The sequence below is a fragment of the Rhipicephalus sanguineus genome, chromosome 6 (genome assembly GCF_013339695.2).
Source record: "Rhipicephalus sanguineus isolate Rsan-2018 chromosome 6, BIME_Rsan_1.4, whole genome shotgun sequence".
NCBI classification, from domain to species: domain Eukaryota; kingdom Metazoa; phylum Arthropoda; class Arachnida; order Ixodida; family Ixodidae; genus Rhipicephalus; species Rhipicephalus sanguineus.
Window position 1 is genome coordinate 78,369,725 of NC_051181.1, and position 23,503 is coordinate 78,393,227.

General features: G+C 47.4%; 2 protein-coding genes across 5 annotated transcripts in view; one reads left to right on the forward strand and one right to left on the reverse strand.

Moving 5' to 3' along the window:
• LOC119395923 (solute carrier family 26 member 6) overlaps positions 1-23,503 on the reverse strand; it is a 275,825-nt gene that overhangs the window by 146,185 nt on the left and 106,137 nt on the right. The gene's annotated exons all lie outside the window — the stretch shown is intronic.
• Positions 13,709-14,852, forward strand: LOC119395924 (uncharacterized). Its single transcript, XM_037662954.2, has one exon. It carries the CDS (start codon positions 13,998-14,000, stop codon positions 14,850-14,852), a length of 855 nt encoding a protein of 284 aa, XP_037518882.1. The 5' UTR covers positions 13,709-13,997.

Below are 23,503 nucleotides of genomic sequence, written 5' to 3' on the forward strand. Positions count from 1 at the left end.
GCCCATCGATTGGCGCCGTCAATCGTTACTCATATGCAGATCGTTACATCAACCGGTTGTTGCGTGGCGATCAGCGCTCATTAGTGTTAACCAAAGGGGTAAGTAATTACGGGGGGTCGCATAATGAAGCGGCCAGAGGCGATGCTTTTTGCGGAGCGACCAAGGGCCCTGCTCTTGAACCGCGCTCGCAGCTTCGCAGCGCGTCGAACCGGAATTGCATCGCAGATGGCGCCACTGTATTACTGGACGGTAGCTTCGGTCATCCAGAAACGAGAGAAAAAAAAAAAAAAAAACCTTAGGAAGCAGTTCGCATTCGCAGGCTTGGAAGGAAGCACGACCTCGATCAAAGAAACCAGAAAATAAAAATGCTCACTTAACGCGCTTCCCTGATCCAGTGCGTACTTGATACGCCTTAATGTACATGCATAGTTATTTGACATTTATACAAGTATACGTACCGCTACTCACGCACTGAAATTACCGCCTCGAAGCCCTCGCAGCATTCCTCACAGCTAGCACCAAATAATAACGACCACATGAAAGCCTCCGCCATTGATTACCGGGAACTCATAACTGCGGCTCATTCTGTGAGTACTTCTTTCTATTGCCTGTGTAATATGCTTTCTTAATTTGGTGGTTTTTAAAATTATCATGCGGTCTTTCCTGCCAAGAGCACGATGTAAGGACTTGGGTTTTCCATGTTGGCATTTCTCACGTGTAAATATATTTTTCATTGATCGATTGATTGATTCATTGATTGATTGGCGGATTGACCGACCGACCAATTCCTCAATGATTAATTCATTGGTTCACTGATAATTATGAGACACGCACTGTGTAATGGTGGAGTCTGCATTTAAGTTTGACAATGAGGTTCCCTTTCGTGCATCGAAAGCTTGTGAGCATCTTCAGGGCGAGGCGCCCTGAAGGGTCCTTGAAGTTTGCTAGCCAACACAAGGCGTTTCAAGGTCGTGAGTGGCCACCACGCCTTGTGTTGGCTAGCAAACTTGAAGGACCCTTCAGGGCGCCTCGCACGGTCGAGTTTCAGACTTCAAGAATAAGCACGCGTGGAAATATTGTCACCAGGCTAACAGGCAGATGCTAGAAGACAAAGGGGCGAAGACACAATACAGGGGGCGTCCCCTCTAGAAAATGGCTGGCAAACAAGGGCGCGCGCACACAAACTGAATTCCTCGTTCTCGCTCAAGAGGCTGGCCGCTACAGTTGCCAGCCTACATCGTGTTGATGTGTAATAGCCGTGGCTTCGGACACCGAACCAGCGACTTCATTCTTGGAAGCGTAGCGCCTAGCCGCGAAGACAGCGTGGCGCGAGGTTGTCATTTCAACATGACTTCGCTTTATGTTTTAATTTTTTGGCTCTTGTTTCCATATTCGTATTACATTTGCGAGTGTCTGTACAATTATTACCTCATTCGCGCTCTACATTTTTTTTTGCAGCAGATACACCATCGGTTCCGTTATCAGAACGCTGCGCTATGGGACAGCTGCACTAGTATTTTTACAAGAATTAGTCAGAACTACGCACGAAGAGGCAGAAGGGAAGAAAGATGCAAGAATCTTGCTTTTTTTATTTTTAAATAAAAACATATAAGTCGCACGCACGCAAATATTTCCCTTCAAATTAAGATAAACGTGCGTATTTATCGCGTAAATAATCTTGCCATTTTTAAGTAAAATTATTTTCCGAGTTACAACGCTTTTGCGTGTCCGCCCTTTCGTCCTGGTATTTTTTTCTTTCCCGCCGTTGGAATTCGCTGAGAATGTGGGTGTCGCTGTGTAAGGCAATGTTAGCACGTCTCTTCGGTACAGGACGTTCAAATGCGTTTTAGGGTTTAATGTACGATCAGTCATCGATTACGTCAGCCTCGCTACAAAACAATGTAACAGCACCCCTTATCGGACGAAACACGCAGCAGAAGCCTGCAATGCTATACACTTATCGTGGCGAACAATGGTGCGGCATGAAATGAAGGTCCATATTGAACTGCCAGCCGCAAACACAGCGCCGATGGTCGTGCTCTTTTTATTATTACTATTGCGCTGAGATAACATTCGATGCACGCGAAAAGCTATCTGGTCCTGATGGATAATGAGCCACACACACACACACACACACACACATATATATATGTATATATATATATATATATATATATATATATATATTATATATATATATATATATATATATATATATATATATATATAAAGAGAGAGAGAGAGAGAGAGAAAAAAGCGCGGCGATCGACCATTGACAGCGTCGCACAGCAGAGCCAGAGGGACAGCACGCTCGATACGCCATCTTTGCGCAAAAAGGGCGATTTGTTTTGTCACCGCTTTGTGTAAACAGGCAAGAGCGCGCACAGCTTTCGTCGATATAAATGAAGACATATCGGTAAACAGTGGATAAAAGCGATAGTTATCTCTGGAAACAATGTATACACGCTGAACGCTTACGTTCACACAGATAAATCAACCAGGAATGTCACTAAGAAGGATTGATTGTTGGGCGAGTTGGTAATCCATGATGAATGCAAATAGCGCAAAAAAACGTAGGACTAGACGAAGAAGAGAGAGAGGAGATCACAGCGCTTGTGCTGTAGCCTTCTTCGTCTAGTCTTACGTTTTTTTGCGCTATTTGCATTCATCAGGAATGTCAGTTAAAGCTCGGCTGTCTGTTGTTGCCATGAGGCAGAAATCGGCCGCGTTTACCACTGGGTGATTCATGTCCACATACGTCTCTAAGCCAGTGGTGGAGGCAGATGCGTGCCTTTTAACGGTAAATTGCAGAGCGCGAATTAGGCACGGGAAATAGAAGAACACACACAGAGCACAGGACAATGGATTGTCCGGTGCTGTATATGTTCTTCTATGTACTGCACCGAATTCGCACACGGCAGTTTACTATCATGAACCAGCTAGCCCAGCAACGAATTTAACGTGGACACGTCCAGGTTTACAAACGGTACGCTCCCTTCACATACTGCGAGCCGGCCTCCGCTACAGTGCCGCTGCCAGGTACGGCCGCTCGATACACCATAACGAATTCGACAAAACACCGAGCTTCAATTCATACACAACGCAAGACTCGCAGCAGACATATAATACTCATATACACACAGTGTATTATGCCTTAAGGGCGAGTGTACATCACGATAAATAATAATAAAAAAAAGAACTGTGCCTGAAACTGCCGATAAAGGATTGGTTTATTAAAAAAAAAACACACACATTCGCGAATGAACTAGAACACGCTTAACGGAATTACGGAGAGTTGCGATCAATATTGTGTCGTTCTTTATAAAACAAACAACAACAGGGTGCCTACTTGGGCTGGCTGGTACTGCCTTCTAAAAGGATAAATACGTTCTTTGTGCGCAAGACGTTTCAAAAAAGAAGTCAGGTAGGCCAGAGCGCACACTTGCGCTCTGTGCTATCTGACTTCTTTTCTGAAACGTTTTGCCCAGCAAGAACGTATAAAAAATATTGCTTCTCGAAAGTACCAAGACGCTTCTTATAGACTATGGTGTAACACAGCGTCACGTGGAGAGAATGCTCCACATGTGAAGCGAGAAGTTGTCGTTAGCGTACAATACTACGACAGAATTCGTGGAAACCGTTACCATGTCATAAAGGTTCGTGATCAGATCCCGGCCAATCTCTCAACAGCGAAGGCGGTCTACGGTACATTAGCTGGGCTTGCGATCAATCATCATCATTTATACATTTTAAATTGAGTTGATGAGGTCCCCGCACGTTTTTTGCGACTAAGGAGGCCAGCGTAACGATCATCATCATCGACATGAGGCCCTCACCCGATTAATGAATTTACATTAAAGGCCTCCTTGGAGTATTATGCAACACGCTCCTAATTGTGCATAATTAGGAGAACAAGGCGACTCAGGCAAAGAAGTATGACAATAATAATACAGAATAAAAGATAAAATCAATGAACAACATGTGTAAACGCATTATTATTGGTTGCTAACACGCGTAACAAATAAACCATAACATCAATTATAATTCGCTATTTCGACTATGTTAACAGCAGAAGACTATTGCACATAAGCTATCGTACGACTCAGTCCCTAGGCCTTCAGATTTATTGCGTTTGTCTTACACGCAATGTGGTACGGGAGTCTATTACAGTCGTTAAAGGCAGTGGTTATTTGCAAGCACATGACCGGGTTGATTGGCGCAACATGGGAGAGGCCTTTGCCCTGCAGTGGGCGTAGTCAGGCTGATGACGACGGTGACGATTCGCCTGCTGACAAAATACAATGTAAAGTGAAATGTGATTCCAGTAATGTAATCAGAGTATATCGAACGAGCGTCAACTTGCAGCGAACCGAAAACCTGCCGCGTGTTTGCACGTCTCGTTCGTATATTTTCCAAGGCACGTGCAACTGGTCCTGATCGATGCTCTTAATGTCTATAGTAGCACGACAGCGGCAGTCAAGAGGCCGAAGTTCCGCTAACACATTTTCTGGAGCGGTTCCAGCTGCACTTAGATGACGTCACAACGCGCGGACAGCTCCACCATTGTACACGCGTTCTCGGCTCGACGCTGGTTGCGGAATACGATGACGTCGCGGCGCCTGGACTTGTCATCACGGACAGTCGAGCGCACCTTCAAGGCCACCTTCTTCGATCTCTTCAGCAAAGACGGGGGGCTTCCCTATGAAACGATTGCTAGGTTATTATTCTTTACTTCGATCAGTCGATTCACGTGCGAATTTCACAACATTTCAGCCGCTGACTCCGGACACGTATCAGATGGTCATGCCCAGAGCGCCTAGTGATCAAGGGCAAACTGAAGGTCGGTCACTGCAGAGAGCGGCCTCAGATTTCGCCACAACACAGAAAGGGTCTTCGTCTCCTGTAAACATATTTTATAGCCGCTAGAGCTTCCATTTCGTCACATCAGAAGCCTGACGTGATTTGCATCAGGCTCCATATTCCCATAATAGAAACGATGTAGCTTGTAGTACAAGCTTCTTTTTTTTTTTCCGCAATGTTGTTTTTCATTGACAACTTCGCACCGCGGCGTTGCTTCGATACGGCTGACAAAAGTTCCCCTTATGTCAGCGAGCATTTCGCGCTAGCATGCCCGACCACTTACATCTCGTGCCAGAAGGTTTCTCAAGATCTTCATACGCATTGTAATGGAAAGGAAAAGATGAGTGCCAAACCCCGGCAGCAAGGAAGCCGCACGAGAAGCTGCGGCGTCTTCTTTGTTTGCATGTCACGTAAGCAACCACGTGCACGCAAGCTACACTAGCGTGATCGTCTATCGGAACACATGCTCTAAGGATCGTGTTCTCTGAACGCTATCACTTCATCAGAAAGGTATGGCGACCCGGAGCATTGCCATTGCCGTGATGACTAACGAAGAAGAAGAGTTTACTTCCTTGCTAGAAACGAAAGGTATACAGTTAGAATCGCGTTGTACAACGAGAACGATCGCATGCGCCACTGCGAAGCCATCCACTGCTGATCGCACAATGATACAATAATAATTGTTGGGATTTAACGTCCCAAAACCACGATATGATTACGAGGGACGCCGTAGTGGAGAGGCTCAGGAAATTTCGACCCCCTGACGTTCTTTAACGTGCACCTAAATCAAGGGACACGGGCCTCAAGCATTTTCGCCTCCATCGAAAATGCTGCCGCTGCGGCCGGGATTCGACTCCGCGATCTACGGGTCAGCAGTCGAGCATCATAATCACTAGACCACCCTGGCGGGTACCGCTGTTCGTAAAATCGACGATTGCTCATGGCGTGGCTGCACTTGACGGTCGCATAAATGGGCAAGTTGACGAATTCACACATACATCACAGTTCTATCAGGCACAGTTTCATTCAAAGGCGCTTCCACTGGGGTTAGTTGGCATGGCATACTGAAAGGTAACGATGCGATGCATAGATCCACAGAGAAAATTTAGACAAGAACACAAGACGGACACGGCCGGACCTCTCAAGGTCCGTGTCCGTTTTGTGTTGTTGCGTCATAATTCGTCTCTGTACATCTATGTAGCGCATCGTTACCCTTCAGTATTGCAGTCAAAGTTCCAGTTCTTCTCCTCGCTGTACCGGAACTATAGGAACTGTTGGGGGAAAGGAGAAGCGAACGACACGACGTATATAGAGAACGGCGGCGGAGGAGGAGGGAAACGAGAGACAACCTTGAGAATATCGCCACCTTTCGCCAGAACACTCTCCTGACCCGGCCAGACGCGACCGCGGGACGTTGTTTACTCCTCACCCAGGCCGGCAAGAACACCTCTAATGGAGGAGCAGGAGGATGCTACGCATCCGGGGATAAAACGTGAAAGAATGAGTGAGAAAGGAAAGAGGGCGAGGGGGAAAAGCAAGTACACGGTGGCTGTACTAATGGCTAAACGACCGGTTGTTGCGCAAGCGATAAGATAGAGTCTGTAAAACTTGCCCTCGCGACACGAGCAACGGGCAGACGCTAACGCGTGTTTTCTCGATGTACAGGCATCGCTACGCGGTCACCGCCGTTCTGACACGGCGAGATCCACGGCGCCATCACAGGTCGACGCCAGCCGGACTGTCGCCACGACGCCTGGTCACCCTTGCCCTCACGTGTTCATGTCGCGTGTTCGTTATTATTTGCGTGCCCCCTTGACCGGTCCTCGCGTGGACGCTCGTACATTTAAAATCGGTTAAGAAACAAACCCGAGGAACAGGCTTTTTATTTGTTCAAGCAAATGGGCGCCGGCCATAAAGCGCACGGCATCACGAGAGGAGGGGAGGGGGGGGGGGGACTGGGGCGACACGTTATTTATCGATGGTTGCAATGACCAAAATGAGCCCGTATGTTGTGCGTGTGCGGGCTTGCTTTTGTAACTATACAGGGCAATGTCTCTTGCGCCAGTGGTGCTTCTCACGATATGCCCCGTAGAACCATCTCGAAGCATCGTTTCGCGGTTCCTTTATGGTCTGGTTAGGCCTGTGCGCTTTTTCTCCATACCCTGCCACACGTGTTCTTCGAAGGTATTAGTGCCTCGATATAAAGGAGCGAGGACGGCGGCGCATGTGTTTGATGCCTGATATCAGTTTCATTCACGAAGAAACCAAAAGGGTACTTTGCAAGAAAAGAAGGGTGCTGGCGAAAAGTGGGGAGGGTAAGGCGGCGGGGAGGATGCCATTTCTTGCCTCTTGCATAGACGACCTTACGTAAGACACCTGGGTGGCGCCACCTTGGGTTGTTAGACGAGTGTGTTTTCTTATTTTTGTACATCGCGGAGTGAATCAATGAGCTCTTGAAACGTTGAATGCACCAACCAAACCGTTTTCATGCGAATGCGTCTGCCGTAGCACTGTTCATTTAGTTGTTGAAAATAGTAAATGACAAGGCCACAGACCAATATGGCGCCACTGGAACGCATCCGTAAAATAGTCTATAGTTTCCTCAATACAAGTCGTGGATCGTCTTTCTAACCTCTGCATGGTGTCACAAAAACGCCCACTCAAAGCGGCAAGAGCTGAAGGACGAGACATTTGAAAAAAAAAATAATAGCGGTAACACTACATCATCGCAACGTAGTGCCGCACTTGCTTTCAATAAAACTGACGTCATTATTATAACGTCACTGTTGACGTTACGTCGGACCATAAGCTACCTGTTAGGCGCCAGTGTAGTCGACGTGCTTGGTAAGCCGACCGATATGCACACAACTACTGAATATTTACACAATGACGTCGATCCACCCCGTTACGCTCTTGGCTCAAAGCGAAAAAAAAAATGCGGCGTACGCAGACACTGGCTGACTGCTCTGCTTGAAATTGATTCCCACATTGCGTGGGATCTACCGGATTATTTAATGGACGTCGCCCTCTTCGTACAAGACTCAGCGATATTTTAATAGCAGTACCGTTTCGTGATACGCTAAGACATATACGTGAGCAAATTTCTTGTAAAATGTTGCTAAACCACAAGGCAGGTCGGAGTCACAGCTAGAGAATAAGATTCTTATGCTGTGCCGTGATGCCCAGCGCATATTTGGTTTCATGTTTCGGTGCATTCCTGACCGTGCTGGCCAGGCCTATGACCACAATTTTTATAGAAATCTCATGCTTTTTTTTCGATATACGTGCAAACATGTTCCAATCGAAGCATTTAGCTGGCAACGCATATCTCATGTTACTCAGGTTTGTAGTAGTGAGGTCCTTCGGATGGGGTGCGAGGTAAGTGTGGGAGTGTGGGGGTAAGGGGGGGCACACTTTTTGTGCACTTAAGCTTATTGCTGTACAGCCGATTGCAGTGATTAATAGAAGAACAAAGAAATCGCAGTGGCCTAGTTCATTCAGGCACATACTTGTAAGGTTGACCCAAATCCTCCTTGGGTTCACCTGCGCGCGGTCAACTGGTTTACACACGCACAACAACAAAAAAAGAGAAAGATAGAGCAAGGCGGTGCGTGTCTTCCATGTGAACGGTGCCTTATAATGACATAACGTTGTAGATACATTCGCAATTACGCGCGCGGTCATTTTGTGAACAAACCCGCAAGTGGCACGCTGTTTCAGTGCAAAATTAGACTTTAGCGATCTCAGGGAAGCAATAAAGTAGACGTTCATCTTCATTTTTTTTTGTATCTGAAAAACTAAACTCACCACAGGTCAAGTAAGCTCTGTCATATTCCTTAGAGATTCTGTATCTCCAGTATGCTGTAGCGGAGTTTGCAAATATGTATGAATATGGATTGTAAATATGTGTTCAGCTAAAGGGCTAAGGTTGGAGCTAGTTGGTTAGGCACAGCTACTCATTGCAGAGCGATACCGCACGCCTGCAGTAGTCATCAATAACGTAAGGGATTAAAACGCGGATCGGTTTGTTCCCTGACTTGTAACCTTTACACGTGTCATTTTTTTTTTCTTTTTTGCCTTCTTTGTTTCCATATACATATACTGGTATGAATGTATCGAATAAACGGTCGTAAGTTCGTACACGTGTTCTTCTCGCGTATTTGTGTCTGGCGTGGCAATCGGTTAAGACAAAGCCAAGCCGTTGCTCAATCCGGTCCTGCTTGCAACAGTGAAAAAAATCGAGCTGCGCTTCGGTGGCTGCTGTACAAGTTCTACACGGGCTCGTACAGCAAAGCATGTTGTTCTGCACAAGCCTCGGACATCGCGCGTACTTCCTCCTGATGAATAATCGGAATTGCCTCGGAGGTCTCCGGGGAAACCGAGGCGTCCACGTGACACGCTGCCATCAACCGGTGGGCAAACAAATGTCGCCTGCACGTGTCCCGGCTATACAGCGGGGAAAAACGCTTATTCGACGACACGTGTGTACGTTTCTTAACAGGAGAACGTGCGTGGGTTGCTGAGCGCTAACTAAAGGGAAAACACTGACGTCACCTTTGGAAGGCCCGACTTCAGTCGTGACGTAACAGTGCCGATTGTTCCAAGTTAAACTATTGGTTAGACGTAGACTAAATCAATTCAGTGGCTATCAAAAACACCTTAGTGGGAGGCTCGTGATTTCTAAGGCGAAAGCCTCAGATGCCTCATGGAATGCGAAAAGTGGCCACCGGTGGCGTCGGCGTCAACATGAGTGATTGAAAAAATCAGCATGTGATGACGCCACCTTATGACGCCGTCATGACGGCGCAGGTCGTCATTATTTCTGACGTCACTGTGACGTCACATTATGGCGTCCTCACATGACTTCTTCAGTTGGTCAAACGTGGGCCGATCCCGGAGGCGTCGCAATACCACGTGAGGTGCAGAATATAATAATTGTTAGGGTTTGATGTCGCAAAACCATGATATGACTTGAGAGACATTCATTCTAAAAAGACAGGGCGTGCAAACACGGACACAAGAAAGAAGTCAGGACACCGTAAACGCCGACTAACAACTCAGCCTGCAGCCTGCAGCTGTGTCCGTGTTTGCACGCCCTGTCTTTTTAGAATGAATTCTTACCAACTAGCTCAGCTCTCTGTTATTCTAAGACTTGAGAGACGCCGTAGTGGAGGGCTCCGAAAATTTCGACCACGTAGGGTTCTTCAACGTGCGCCTAAATCTAAGCACTCGGGCCTCTAGCACTTTCCCCGCACAAAGAAAGTATTTTCCTTTTAGAATGCAGTACCAACCAGCCGAAGTAGCCATCCTGTTCCCTCCATCAATAATGCGGCCGCCGCTGCTGGGATTCAATCCCGCGACCTTCGGGCCAGCAGTCAAGCACCATAACCACTTAACCACCGCGGCGGGTTGATAATAATTGTTGGAGTTTAACGTCCCAAAACCACGATATGATTATGAGAGACGCCGTAGTGGAGGACTCCGGAAATTTCAACCACCTGGGGTTCTTTAACGCGCACCTAAATCTAAGTGCACGGGCCTCAAGCATTTTCGCCTCCATCAAAAATGCGGCCGCCGCGGCCGGGATCAGAACCCGCGACCTGCGGGACAGCAGTCGAGCACCGTAATCACTAGATCACCGTGGCCGGTACTGCAGACCGCAAAATCGACGGTTGCTCAAGTCATGGTTGCATTTTACGGTCGCATAAATCGACAAGTGGATGAGTTCACACACATCGCAGTTCTATTTGGCACTTCAAATTGTGATTACAGCGCAAGGGAAGACACGAGACAGAGACCAGCGAAGACAGCGCTCGTCTTCGTTGGACTCTGTCTCGTGTCTTCCCTTGCGCTGTAATCACAATTTGAAATGGAATACCAACTAGCCCGTACTCGGACCTTGCTGAGTATGGGCAATAATACTGTCGACTAGAAGAACAAGAAGATGGCCTTCACCTTCGAGTTGTCTTTCAGGCACGAGGAGCCGCGTTTTCAGCCTGCAGCTGGGCTTCGTTAAGATGCCTACCAAATCACGGCAACGGGGCGTCTCGCATTCCACCTGCCAAGTAGGCGCGTCCGCTGCGTCCGACAATCGAACCCGAGACTTCACGCACATCGGCAGGGAACTATCGACCGAGTCACAGCAGCAGATTCAGAAACCGACGGTTTTCGCGGGCCGACAGTTGGCCTATTGCGAAAGTATGTAAGCATATTGCCGTGAGAATTCCGCAAGAACTCGCCTGCCAAACACATTCATTAAGGCTAATTCAGGGCATTCACTTTGAATCCATTCACTCAGCGATTTCCGCTATATAGGCCTACTCATGTGACGCCGTCTCCGAGCGATTCGTGATTCGGGAACTCTGTCTGGATAATTGAGAGTGCGCAAACTGACACCGTGACTCGCAACCATGCACACACCCCCACACACACATACAGACACGCTAGATACGCCCACGACCACACACAGTATCTAGTGTGTGGGCGATTGCAAGTGTGGCAGTTAGTGCTCCTTTTAAAAATCTATGATGTGTTGCCACCCGCCGCCTTGCCCGTTTTATAGAAATGCGCGTGGCCGCAGCTGTGGCATTCTTGAACCAAAGTGCCAGTGAGCGAGGGAATGCAAAGATGAGGTTCGGTAATACGGTCCTACAAATATCAGATTCTCTGTTTTCTGTTAAGAACAGGAGTTATTTGTGCTCTTACTTCAGCGCATACGTGGTAGTACTTACTGGGCATGAATATTTCGCTGCTCTCGCGTTCGACCTCTTTCTCGCTACGGCGATACTTAAAATAGGTATAGTTTTTACACATTCTGTAATTTATTCCCTTCGGTTTAGTCACCATCAGTGACATTATACTGCACATTGCACTAGTGTTTTTCAGCGCTGGTGCTCGACCCGAAATTATTGTCAAAGCATCGTCAAACTATGGTATCTTATACAGGCCAGATTTGAGTGCTCTGATAGTGTCGTTGTCATCATTCCTATGTGAAAATCTATTATTCATTTTACTCTAATTAAACTGTTCAACCAACGATGACCAAAGCTACGCTTTTGAATGTCTAGAACCTCCTCTAATCTCGGAGCAGTTACTGTGCTCGATCAGGTCGTAAAAACAAGCTAGCCCTGATGTCATAACTAAGCAGGTAAGTTTGCCGCGCTGCTATGATCGAGAACGCGGGTGCGATTTCAAGCCACGGCGGCCGTAATTCGATATGGGCGAAATGCAATAACACTAGTGCGCTTAGGTTAAGTGCACGTTAAAAAAGAAAAACCCGCTAATCAAGAAAAACCCGGAGTCCCCCGACTTCGGTGTGTCGCACAATCATATCATAGTATGAGGACCTAAACCCCAGAGTTTAATTTGAAAGTAAAAAAAAACAGAGCCCTTCCACCGCTGTGAAAATGGAAGTCAGCGAAGCTGTAAGTACGGTGGGTCTGCTATAATGAATATCACTATAGTGAATTTATATATTACCGTTATTGACTACATATTGAACGAATAAAGACACGTACACTCAAGGATCCTGATGCGCATGACGCATTATTATCTGATCAACGGCTGCAAACGGCGATCTCATTGTGAAATCCTGTAGTACATAAGAAACACCGTCGCTTGCAAGGTACAAAAATCACAGCATATCCACGGAGTGAATGATGATGAGTGGGCGAAGCTGCGGAGGTTTATCGGTAAACCGTGAATATTCCGTGAATTCTGCCCAGTACATCATCACCGACGTGAGATCGGGCGCGTTTATACTAAAGGTTCGATGAGAGTTATGACGACTTGCAGCTCACTTTAATTTTACATGTACGCTGTGAATTTTCATTGTTTAGAAAACCATTGCTTTAGAAAACATCTGGCGTCTTTTGTTAAGCAGCTGGCGTCTTTTCGTTTTGCTTTAGAAACATCTGGCGTTCTTTCGTTTTGCTTTTAGAAAACATCTGGCGTCTTTCGTTGGTTTATTTCATCAATCAACGGCGTTTTGAACAAAATTTTTATTGTTTAATCATGCACAGGAGAAATCTCACCAGGCACTACCTTGGAGGTAAACAATGGCTGCTAATGGGAATGAGAGACAGAAGAAGTCGGCTTTTAGCTAACACTTACACTTCTACTTCTACTAACGTTTCCTACTGGAACATGCCAATGGCTGCTAAATGGGGAATGAGAGACAGAAGAATTCGGCTTTTAGTTAACGCGCACGCTGCGAATTTTTTATTGTTCAACAACGCACAGGAAAAATCTCCCACCGGCACCACCTTGGAGGTCAAGATATGGTACTAGCGTTACGACTGGTTACGCACTACGACTACGAGGGACGAACGGGTGCCGCTTTAAGGAGCTTCGCCCCTAAAAAAAATGGCACGACGTTCATTTGTTATGCAAGGGGTCTCGTCTTTGCGGCAAAATTTTTCACGTCATTCTGCCACGTCGGCGAAATCATGCGTTGACTTTTCAGCGATGTCCATTTTTACGACGCAAAAACGCTGGAATTAGTCGAGTTAATCGGCTAGCCGAAAATTGTTGTTCTACGCGTCTTTTTTTACGGCGGACGTGATCCGCCATAAGCAAGTCACATACGGCGTCGCTGTAAGACAGAAGCTATAGCAAGTCTCACGCACAACCTACATTTTCTTGTGACTGTACATGCACATACAAGAATATGCTATACTGCTGACAGCAAACACATCCACAATGCATGAAAGAAATACGTTGTAAATTTGGATCTTGGTTATTCCACGTCACGACGACGATGCATCACTTTGTGACGCAACTCCATTTTGGCTTTGTGTACGGCCGTGTGTAACAATAAGCGCGGCCCTCGATCCACGTTCCTTTTGTAGCGACGCGTCCACCGTCGCACACCCCCGCGGTCGTAAAAACTCTGCGGGGCGCCTCGGTTCGGTGCCGGACCGCGAGCTCCCTTTTCTTTCTCTCTTTACGAACATTCTTCTCTCTTTCACTCTCGCCACTTCCGGTGCAGTGTGCGCACTTGCTCTACTTTCCTCGCTCTTGTTGGGCAGAATAAACTAGACGTTGTTACTGAAAAGACGTGTCCGTCTCGTACAACCCGGCTCTACAAAGTGGTGACCCGGACGTGATTCGCGGCACTGCCGAAGTATTGTAGAGCCATGCAACGCAACGAGACACACCCCAACACGGAAGCTACTGGCACGACCGATCATGACGTCTCTGCGGTCTCCTTCCGACTCCCACCTTACTGGGACCGCAACCCTTCGATCTGGTTCCTGCAAGCAGAGTCACAATTCGTGCTTTCTGGCGTGCGCACCGAACAACGCAAGTACCATCTCGTTGTTTCGGCACTGTCACCTGCCGCTGCCGAAGAGGTATGTGACCTGCTTTCAGGACCGCCCTCCGCCACACCATACAGCACTCTCAAGGCTGCACTGTTGGAGCGAACGACGGTATCACAGCGTTCTCGCATCCAGCAACTGCTCTCCGCGGAGGAATTGGGCGACCGCCGGCCAAGCCAGCTTCTTCGTCATATGCGTACACTGATGAGCAGCAGCACAACCCCCACAGATGACAACTTGCTGCGCGAACTCTTTCTGCAGCGCCTTCCGGCCAATGTGCAAATGGTCCTCGCCACTGCATCCACGTTGGACCTCAACAGTTTGGCCAGCCTGGCAGATAAAGTCCTGGAGGTAGCGACGCCATATGTGTGCAACGTCACGCCATCATCCAACAACGTGAGTGTCGTTCCACAGATACCATCTGCCCCTGCTTCTCCTATCGACGCACTTTGCCATCGCTTGGAAGAACTGGTTTGTGCTGCGGAGCGTCATTACACCCCACCACGTCACCGAAGAGACCGCAGCCCAAGCACCCCGCGGTATGGACGAGAACAACGCTCCCGGTCTCCCACACCACCAAGGATGTGTTTTTACCACCGTCGTTTTGGGAAGGACGCGCGTCACTGTCTCCAACCTTGCTCGTGGCAGGAAAACAAGCAGGCCGACCATTAACGGCGACGACGGGTCAAGGCCAACCAGAAAGTCGCCTACTACACGTCATGTGCAGAATCACAGGCCAGCAGTACCTGGTGGACACTGGTGCAGAGGTCAGCATCATTCCGGCTCAAAAATCCGACCGAACGACACCCCCGATCTCCTACCTTCAAGCTGTCAACGGTAGCAAGATCCCCGTGTACAAATCGCGATCGCTCACTCTAAACCTCGGCTTGCGCCGCGTGTTTCGTTGGGTTTTTCTCGTCGCTGACGTTCGCCGTGCCCTCATTGGCGCTGATTTCTTAAACCACCATGGACTGCTGGTCGACGTGAAACGGCATCGACTGCTAGACACTACTACACTTCTCTCTGTTCATGGTGTCGTTTCCCATGACTCATGCATAATCGCCCCAACTACAACAGTGGCCAATGACCGTTTCTCTGAGCTTCTTCGAGAGTTCCCAAACATCACGCAACCACCTGACTGGACAAAACCCGTGCAACATGATGTCCGCCATCACATCATCACCACTGGTCCACCTGTTTTCGCTCGCCCGCGACGACTTGCTCCTGATAAGCTCAAAGTTGCCAGGGCTGAGTTCGAACACATGATAGAACTCGGAATAATAAGACCATCATCTAGCAGCTGGGCGTCTCCACTCCACCTCGTTCCCAAAAAGTCAGGTGACTGGAGACCTTGCGGAGACTACCGTTCCCTGAACGCAAAAACCGTTCCGGACCGGTATCCCCTGCCTAACATTCAGGATTTCACATCAGCTCTACATGGAACAACAGTATTCTCCAAAATTGACTTAGTCCGAGCCTTTCACCAAATTCCAGTAGCAGAAGAAGATGTTCCTAAGACAGCGATTACCACCCCATTTGGCCTCTTCGAATTTTTGAGAATGCCATTCGGCCTTCGAAATGCTGCACAGACATCGCAGCGGTTCATCGACACGGTTATACGCGGCTTGCCGTTCGTGTTCGCCTACGTCGACGACCTACTGGTGGCAAGCACATCCCACGAGGAACACCTGCAACATCTCCGTCAACTTTTCGAGCGCCTGTCAGCAAACGGAATCGTTGTGAACACTGCCAAAAGTGAGTTCGGGGTTTCATCTCTTAATTTTCTGGGCCATCGCTTGGACAGCACTGGAATTAGCCCTCTTCCTGACAAAGTGCAATCCATCGTCGAGTTCCCCAAGCCTACATCAATAACGAAACTGCGCCAGTTTCTAGGGCTCGTAAACTTCTACCGCCGATTTATTAGAGACTGTGCTACGTTGTTGGAACCCCTCGACCATTTGCTTTGTGGCAAACACTCGGAAACTGCACTGCCATGGAACACCGCGGCGGACGAAGCTTTCAACTCCATCAAGCACGCTTTGGCTGAAGCCACACTGCTGTCGCACCCCAACCCGAGTTACCCCTTGGCACTCATGACTGATGCATCCTGTTCTGCGGTTGGGGCCGTACTCCAGCAAAAGGTGAACGATGAGTGGCAGCCCCTTGCATTTTTCTCCAAGCGCTTGACCTCTGCCCAAACAAACTACAGTGTTTTCGGCCGTGAGTTGCTCGCCATCTTTCTCGCCGTGCGGCATTTTCGACACCTACTTGAAGGCCGCTCTTTTACAATTTTCACTGACCACAAACCTCTCACCTATTCAATCGGCCGCTCTGACTCCCTGTACACACCACGCGAGGTGCGCCAGCTGGCCTTCATCTCTGAGTTCTCAACCGACATACGCCACATCAGCGGTGTTGACAACGCTCCGGCGGACGCCCTCAGTCGCGTGGATGCCATCACGCGTAGTCGCTCCAAAAGCTCTACCTCAACATCATTTCCCTTCAACCTCCAAGATCTGGCTGCAGCCCAATCACACGACACCGAGCTTCAACACCTACGCGAAGCGTCCACATCACTTCAACTCGAAGCAGTGACATTTGAAGATGTGCCAATAATTTGCGACACCTCCACAGGCACACCCAGACCATTCCTAACCAGCCCTTTCCGGAAGAAAATATTCAATGCCTATCACGGTCTTTCTCACTCCGGAATTCGTGCTTCCCAAAAGCTAATTTCATCACGCTTTGTCTGGCCGGGCATGAACGCCAACATCAGGGATTGGGTCCGTGAGTGTGCACCTTGTCAGCGCGCCAAAGTTCAACGGTACCCCGTTCCCCCGTCAAAGCCTTTCTTGCAACCCGATGAACGTTTCGCCGTCGTGCATATTGACATCGTTGGCCCGCTACCTCCATGTCAAGGCTATCGCTACCTTCTCACCTGTGTCGATCGCTTCACCCGCTGGCCCGAAGCGACGCCTATGCCCGACATGTCTGCCGCTACAGTCGCAGAAGCTTTTGTTTCCAGCTGGATATCCCGTTTTGGCTGTCCGACAACGATTGTGTCTGACCGGGGTCGCCAGTTCGAATCGTCCCTCTTTTCGGAGCTTCTGAAACTTCTTGGTATTTCACGCCTACGAACAGCGTCATACCATCCCCAAACAAACGGCCTCGTCGAGAGATTCCATCGCCATCTCAAGGCAGCACTCACGGCACACAGTTGCCCCGACAAGTGGGTTGACCGCCTCCCGCTCACGCTTCTCGGAATTCGATCTTCTTTCAAAGAGGACCTCTCCTGTTCCACTTCCGAGCTTGTTTACGGCACTTCGCTTCGCCTGCCTGCCGATTTCTTTGAAGAAAGCGGCAGCGCCAACAAGCTAACAGCCACTGAATACGTCGACCAGCTGCGCGAGGTCTTTCGACACATTCGTCCGCAGCCTACACGCAGCCAGCCACGTGCAGCGTATATCGCTCAGGACCTACAAACAGCGACACATGTGTTTGTGCGGTACGGCCCTGTGCGCGCCCCGCTTCAACCACACTACCTCGGCCCCTTCCGTGTGTTGGAGCGCCGGCCTGCCAACTTCGTCGTCGACATGAACGGGACACGCGACACAATCGCGCTTGAGCGACTCAAGCCAGCGTTCAGCGAGGCACCCGCGCTTAATTGCCTCGCCGTGCCTCCCTCCGCTGGACACAACGGCTCCTCCTCTCCACCGTGCCTCCCGTCACCACCACTGCGCCGTGTTCACTGGGATGACAATTGAACTGAAAATCGCTCGTCGCACCAGCTTCCTCTCTAAGGGGGGAGCAATCTGTAGCGACGCGTCCACCGTCGCACACCCCCGCGGTCGTAAAAACTCTGCGGGGCGCCTCGGTTCGGTGCCGGACCGCGAGCTCCCTTTTCTTTCTCTCTTTACGAACATTCTTCTCTCTTTCACTCTCGCCACTTCCGGTGCAGTGTGCGCACTTGCTCTACTTTCCTCGCTCTTGTTGGGCAGAATAAACTAGACGTTGTTACTGAAAAGACGTGTCCGTCTCGTACAACCCGGCTCTACACTTTCATCTTGTTGGGCGCTTCGCTTCAGATGATTGTTCATTTATGAAATTGTCTTACATGTTTTGCATTCTATCCAAAGTGTATGGTCGTTTCCGAGCCTTCCTACATGCTCAACAGCCTTTGTTATATCCCCTTCTATGTATCAAAACAATTTCGCAGCTTCCGGCATCCATACGTAGATTGTACGTTGCTGAAACTTCCACATGTATAAAACCAATCATTTCCATGACCAATCATGTGCGTTGACAACTTTTATGTATTTTCTCTATTGGACCAGCTACTGGCCACGTAGGCTATTGGTCTAAACAATATGTACGCATTTTTTTGCATACACGTTTTAATAAACTCATCTTGATTTGGTGTGATTACGACGAGATTACTGCGTCATCCTTTTCGCTCATCGCAGTGTAGCTGTTTGTCATGCGCACCTCGTACATGGTGCTACAATGTGCTTTTTTGTTTTTGTTTCTCTGAACAAGTGCCTGACGTCTGGATGCTTATCGAGCTTGAAATAGCGATATAGGGAAACGCAAGCCACCGTATAAAGAAGACCCGTATCGCTTATCTATCGCAATTTATTAAAATAGAAACTAAGCAAGGCGAAGCGTACTTCATAGTGAATTTGCAGCGCGAAAAACGAGAGACAAAAGAAGAAATACTACACAGGACAAGCGCTGACTGCCAACTACAACATTTATTGCTCATAACCCATGCTTAAATAACAGCGCTGCGTACCACGCAGTGATGTTAGCTGCAATCAGCTTAATTCAAAAAGAGATAGACTATCTGGGCATGCGATGATAGTTACTACAGTTTCTGTTTGTTTGGTTTTTGTAATAAGTTTTTACCTTTTTCGCCCCCTCATGTTCACGCGGTACGCAGCTATGTCATTTAAGCATGGGTTATGCGCAATAAATGTTGTAGTTCGCAGTCAGCGCTTGTCCTGTGTAGTATTTCTTCTTTTGTCTCTCGTTTTTCGCGCTGTAAATTCACTATGAACGCTTACCAACCAGGCCGGCTTAGCGCTCTTTTGAAGCGTACTTGTGACGAAAAAAAAGGGCAAATACGCACTATCGAAATGTTCTATCGAAAACTTACATCCTTCTCAAGGCGATAAAAAACAATGTCAATTATGCTGTCGAAAACGGAAACCGAACATTCCTCTTGGAGTTCAAAGCAAGAAACTCGTCGACGATGCGTCGGCTACACGTCACACAATTTGAGGTATTTTGTGAACATATCTGCCCAGTTGTGGCAGAACCAAATATTTTGAAAATTGGCCAGGCTGAGCCATAAGTACACTTAGAATGCAATGTATTACGTCCTTACCCAAACTTACAGGCCAATGCAGATACCATCAAAATGCATGACATCTTTGTAAATCTCTGCAAAAAATCTGTTATCTATTTTTAGCTGTAACAAACCATATAGACCATAAAAGACGCCGTCGAAGTCTGAAGTAAAGGCGAGGAGGTGCGGATGTCGTTTAAAACATCTTCACTGTTCGTCTAGCTTTTTATTGTTTTTTTTCCCTAAATCGCCCTTTTTCTTGATTACCAAGCTTTTGACCGCAGCGATAGCCGTATTTTTGGTATTGTGCGAAGGCAGTCTACTGACACAAATGAACTCATTTTTCAGCGCCCGTCCTTGTGTGATGTTTCCCTGCCCATGTTTAAATTAGCGCTGCGTTTTTATGATGGATCCGTACCAGTGGCGTAGCCAGGAATTTTGTTCGGGGGGGGGCTCACGTTGCAGCGCGACCTCCTCATTGAATTTTTAGAACGACTAAGTATATGAATAACATTTATTTATTTATTTATTTATTTATTTATTTATTTATTTATTTATTTATTTATTTATTTATTATATCCTCAAAGATCCTGTGTGGGACTTTACATGAGAGGTGGGCGTCATAAAATGGCGGTATCGATGAAGGTGTATGTTAGGATGTGGTTGAGTCTGCTTCCTGGATGGCATTTTTGAAGCGCGCAAAATCGCGGATGACTGCTGCTTCGTTCGGAAGGTCATTCCAGTCTCGGGCGGTGCGCAAAAAGAAGGACTGCTGAAATGAGGTGGTGTGGGCACGTGGCGGAATCACAGCATTTGGATGACTTGTGCGATGACCTCGATAGACTGGTTGCATGGATGAGGTGGTTGTCACGCGAGGCTGAATAAAAGAATCTCTGAAAAAGGCAGAGACATGCAATACGAAGTAGAAGAGCGAGGGTAGAAAGATTTAACTGGGATTTGAGGGCGGAGACGCTCGAGTAGCGGGAATTATCTGAAACAATGAATCTGGTTGCTCGGTTCTGTACTGACTCAAGTATTTCGATATGATTAGTTTGGTGGAGGTCAAAGACAGCAGATGAATGCTCAAGTTTTGGTCTGACAATGGTTTTATAAGCGAGTAGTTTAACGAAAGGTGGTGCCATGGAAATGGTACGGCGTGTGTACCCGAGAGCGCGGTTAGCGGAGTGAATTATGTGATTATATGGTCGCCCCAAGATAGGTCACTCGAAAGATGGACACCCATGCATTTAATCAAGTCAGTAGCAGCTAGATGACAGTTGTTGATTGCGTAAGTAGCCGGCGTGTGGTTTCGGCGACGATGGAAAGAAATTAGAAATGTTTTTTTCGCATTAAGGGACATCAACCAGGTGGTACACCACTGCTGAATGCGTGCGGGATCATGCTGTAGAGAGGAGACATCGGTGGGGTTATTTATAGGGCGGTAGAGGACACAATCATCAGCAAAAAGACGGATGTTAGATTCAACGGAAATCGGAATATCGTTAATGTATATTAGGTATAAAAGAGGCCCCAGGACGGTACCTGGGGCACTCCGGACAAGACATGGGAGAGGTCGGAGGAGTGATCATTAACATGCACGAATTGTTTACGGTTTGTTAGGAATACTTTAATCCAGTTAAAAACATGCCGATGAAGGTTTAGACGCGAGGTTTTTAAAAGGAGACGGGAGTGGGGTACTTTATCGAAGGCTTTTTTCAAAATCTAAGAACAGTGTGTCAATTGGGATGTTACGGTCCATATGAAGGTGAATGTCGTGCAGGAATAATGTTAGTTGGGTCTCGCATGAGTGATCTTTACGAAAGCAATGTTGGTTGGCTGAAAGAAGTTTACGGATGATAAAAAAGTAGCAACATGAGAAAAGATGACGTGTTCCATGATCTTTGAACAAACACTAGTGAGCGAGATCGGTCGGTAATTACCTGCAAATGAGCGGTCACCTTTCTTGAAGACCGGAATGACCTTCCCAACTCTCCAGTCTAATGGGACTTCACCTGTGTCGAGTGACTGCTGAAAAATGATTGACAATATGGAACTGCATACATGTTTAGTATTTTTCAGAATTTTGGCGTTTATGCCATCTATACCGCATGACGAAGTGTTCTTTAATTGGTTAATAACTTTCACAATTCCCTCTGAATTGAATTCAATCTTTGGCATTGGCGGAAAAAGCAAAATGCGGAAAATCAGGAAGTTCGTTGTTAGGTTCGTTAGTAAAGACGGAACAAAATGCAGAGTTGACGGATGGAATGTCGCAATCGGTAACGGGGGATCCAGAAGTGTCACAAAGAGAGACTGTGGTTTTGTCGTCCGGTTTCATAATTTTCCAAAAGCGGCGTGGGTATGTACATGTATTACATACATTGTCAGTGGTATTACCATTAACATGTATTACCAGTGACAATTTGTATTAGATGCTGCAAATCATTTCTTGAATGCTGCCCTCTGCTAAGAACGAGTAAGAAATGTGTTTTTTTTTAATGTTATGTTGGCATGCCCGCAAAATCTTTCAAGGAATAACAGTCTTCGATCTTTTCAATATTTTTTTTGTGTGTGTAACAGGTACGGCAAATATCACGTAAACTTCGAAACTGCATCAGTTTTGAACTGAAGAAGCGCCTGATAACAAAAAAAAAATGAAGTCCACAATGTAACCAGGACGAGATCAAATGTTTTAATGTAGATTGTTTACGCAAAATGTTCATCTTTTTGCACAAGTGATGCGGCCAGGGAAAAGCAAGAATGGGAAAGTACACTTCGAATACGGGCAAAACATAAGTCACCGGAAACAGTGCGCAGTATGCTTACGCAAAACTTCACAAATGTACATTTAAATATGGAATCATAAATGGTACTAAGCAATGATCAAATGATCACTATACATAATGCCCAACTGATATGTCCTTGGGCCAAGCTACTGTCTCGGACGCACCATGTGGACAGAACTATAAAGGAAGAGCGCAGAAATAACGAAAGAAACTATTTCAAAACTGTTTTAAAAGTGCGGACCACTATTGTGCACTCAATATAAAAGGAAGGTTGCCGCTTCTAGTTCAAAAAGCAATGAAGAACAAAAACGACAAATGAAAGTAACAAACAATGCTCCTAGTACGGCTTCCCAATAGTTGAATTTGTTTGGTAACGCCGCGTATGCCGACCTCTCAGTGAACAAGGTGAAGCTGTCGATTGGCTGGTAATGTCCACCTGATGCCCGTATTCTTATGTTTATATTAGGTCACAGTGTTAACTGCTAAAAGGTACAAAATCCTCACGGCTTTAGAAGGTGGGAACAATAATATTGCTCCAGAATTACGGGCTCATTGACCTGAACACTGGAACAGCAGTGTCTTTTCCTTTCGTTTGCGCTGATTTCTGTCCTGCTCGGTATCAAAGGACAACGTTGACCAGGCGAGAAAGCTTAGCGAAACGGTCAATGACTTCCGACACGCTGATGTCGACATTTCTGTGGGCGTACAGAAGTGCCTGGTCAACCATGCGTTCCTCAGACATCGTGCAGCGTAAGTAGTTCTTAGTAACCTCATGCTTGAAAACGTTCTCTCTGCGCTGGCAGTGGTGACTGGAAGGGTGGCTGAAATCCGGAGTAGCTTGTACACGTTCGCAGAGAACCTGCTGTCGCAATGAGAGAGGGCATCGGTTCCAGTACCGGGGCGCTGGTTTGCTGCTTTGTTCGCCCACTTTGTCCACCATAGTCGCAGTTCTCCAAAACCAGCCCTCGTTTCGACGTCATGCGCAAGAACGGTCAGGAGATTTTCTACTCCTTTCTCCCGATCATCTTGCATTGGTGGTATTGCGGATGGTACAATTAATGAAAAGTCCTTTAGAAGTGCCCTGTGCTTTTCGAACCGTTGGTTTAACTGGGCTAGTACGTGGTCCATGAACGGAATGCAGGGTTCTGCGAAAATATTCTTCCGCGCTTTCGAATGCATTGCTCCCAAGG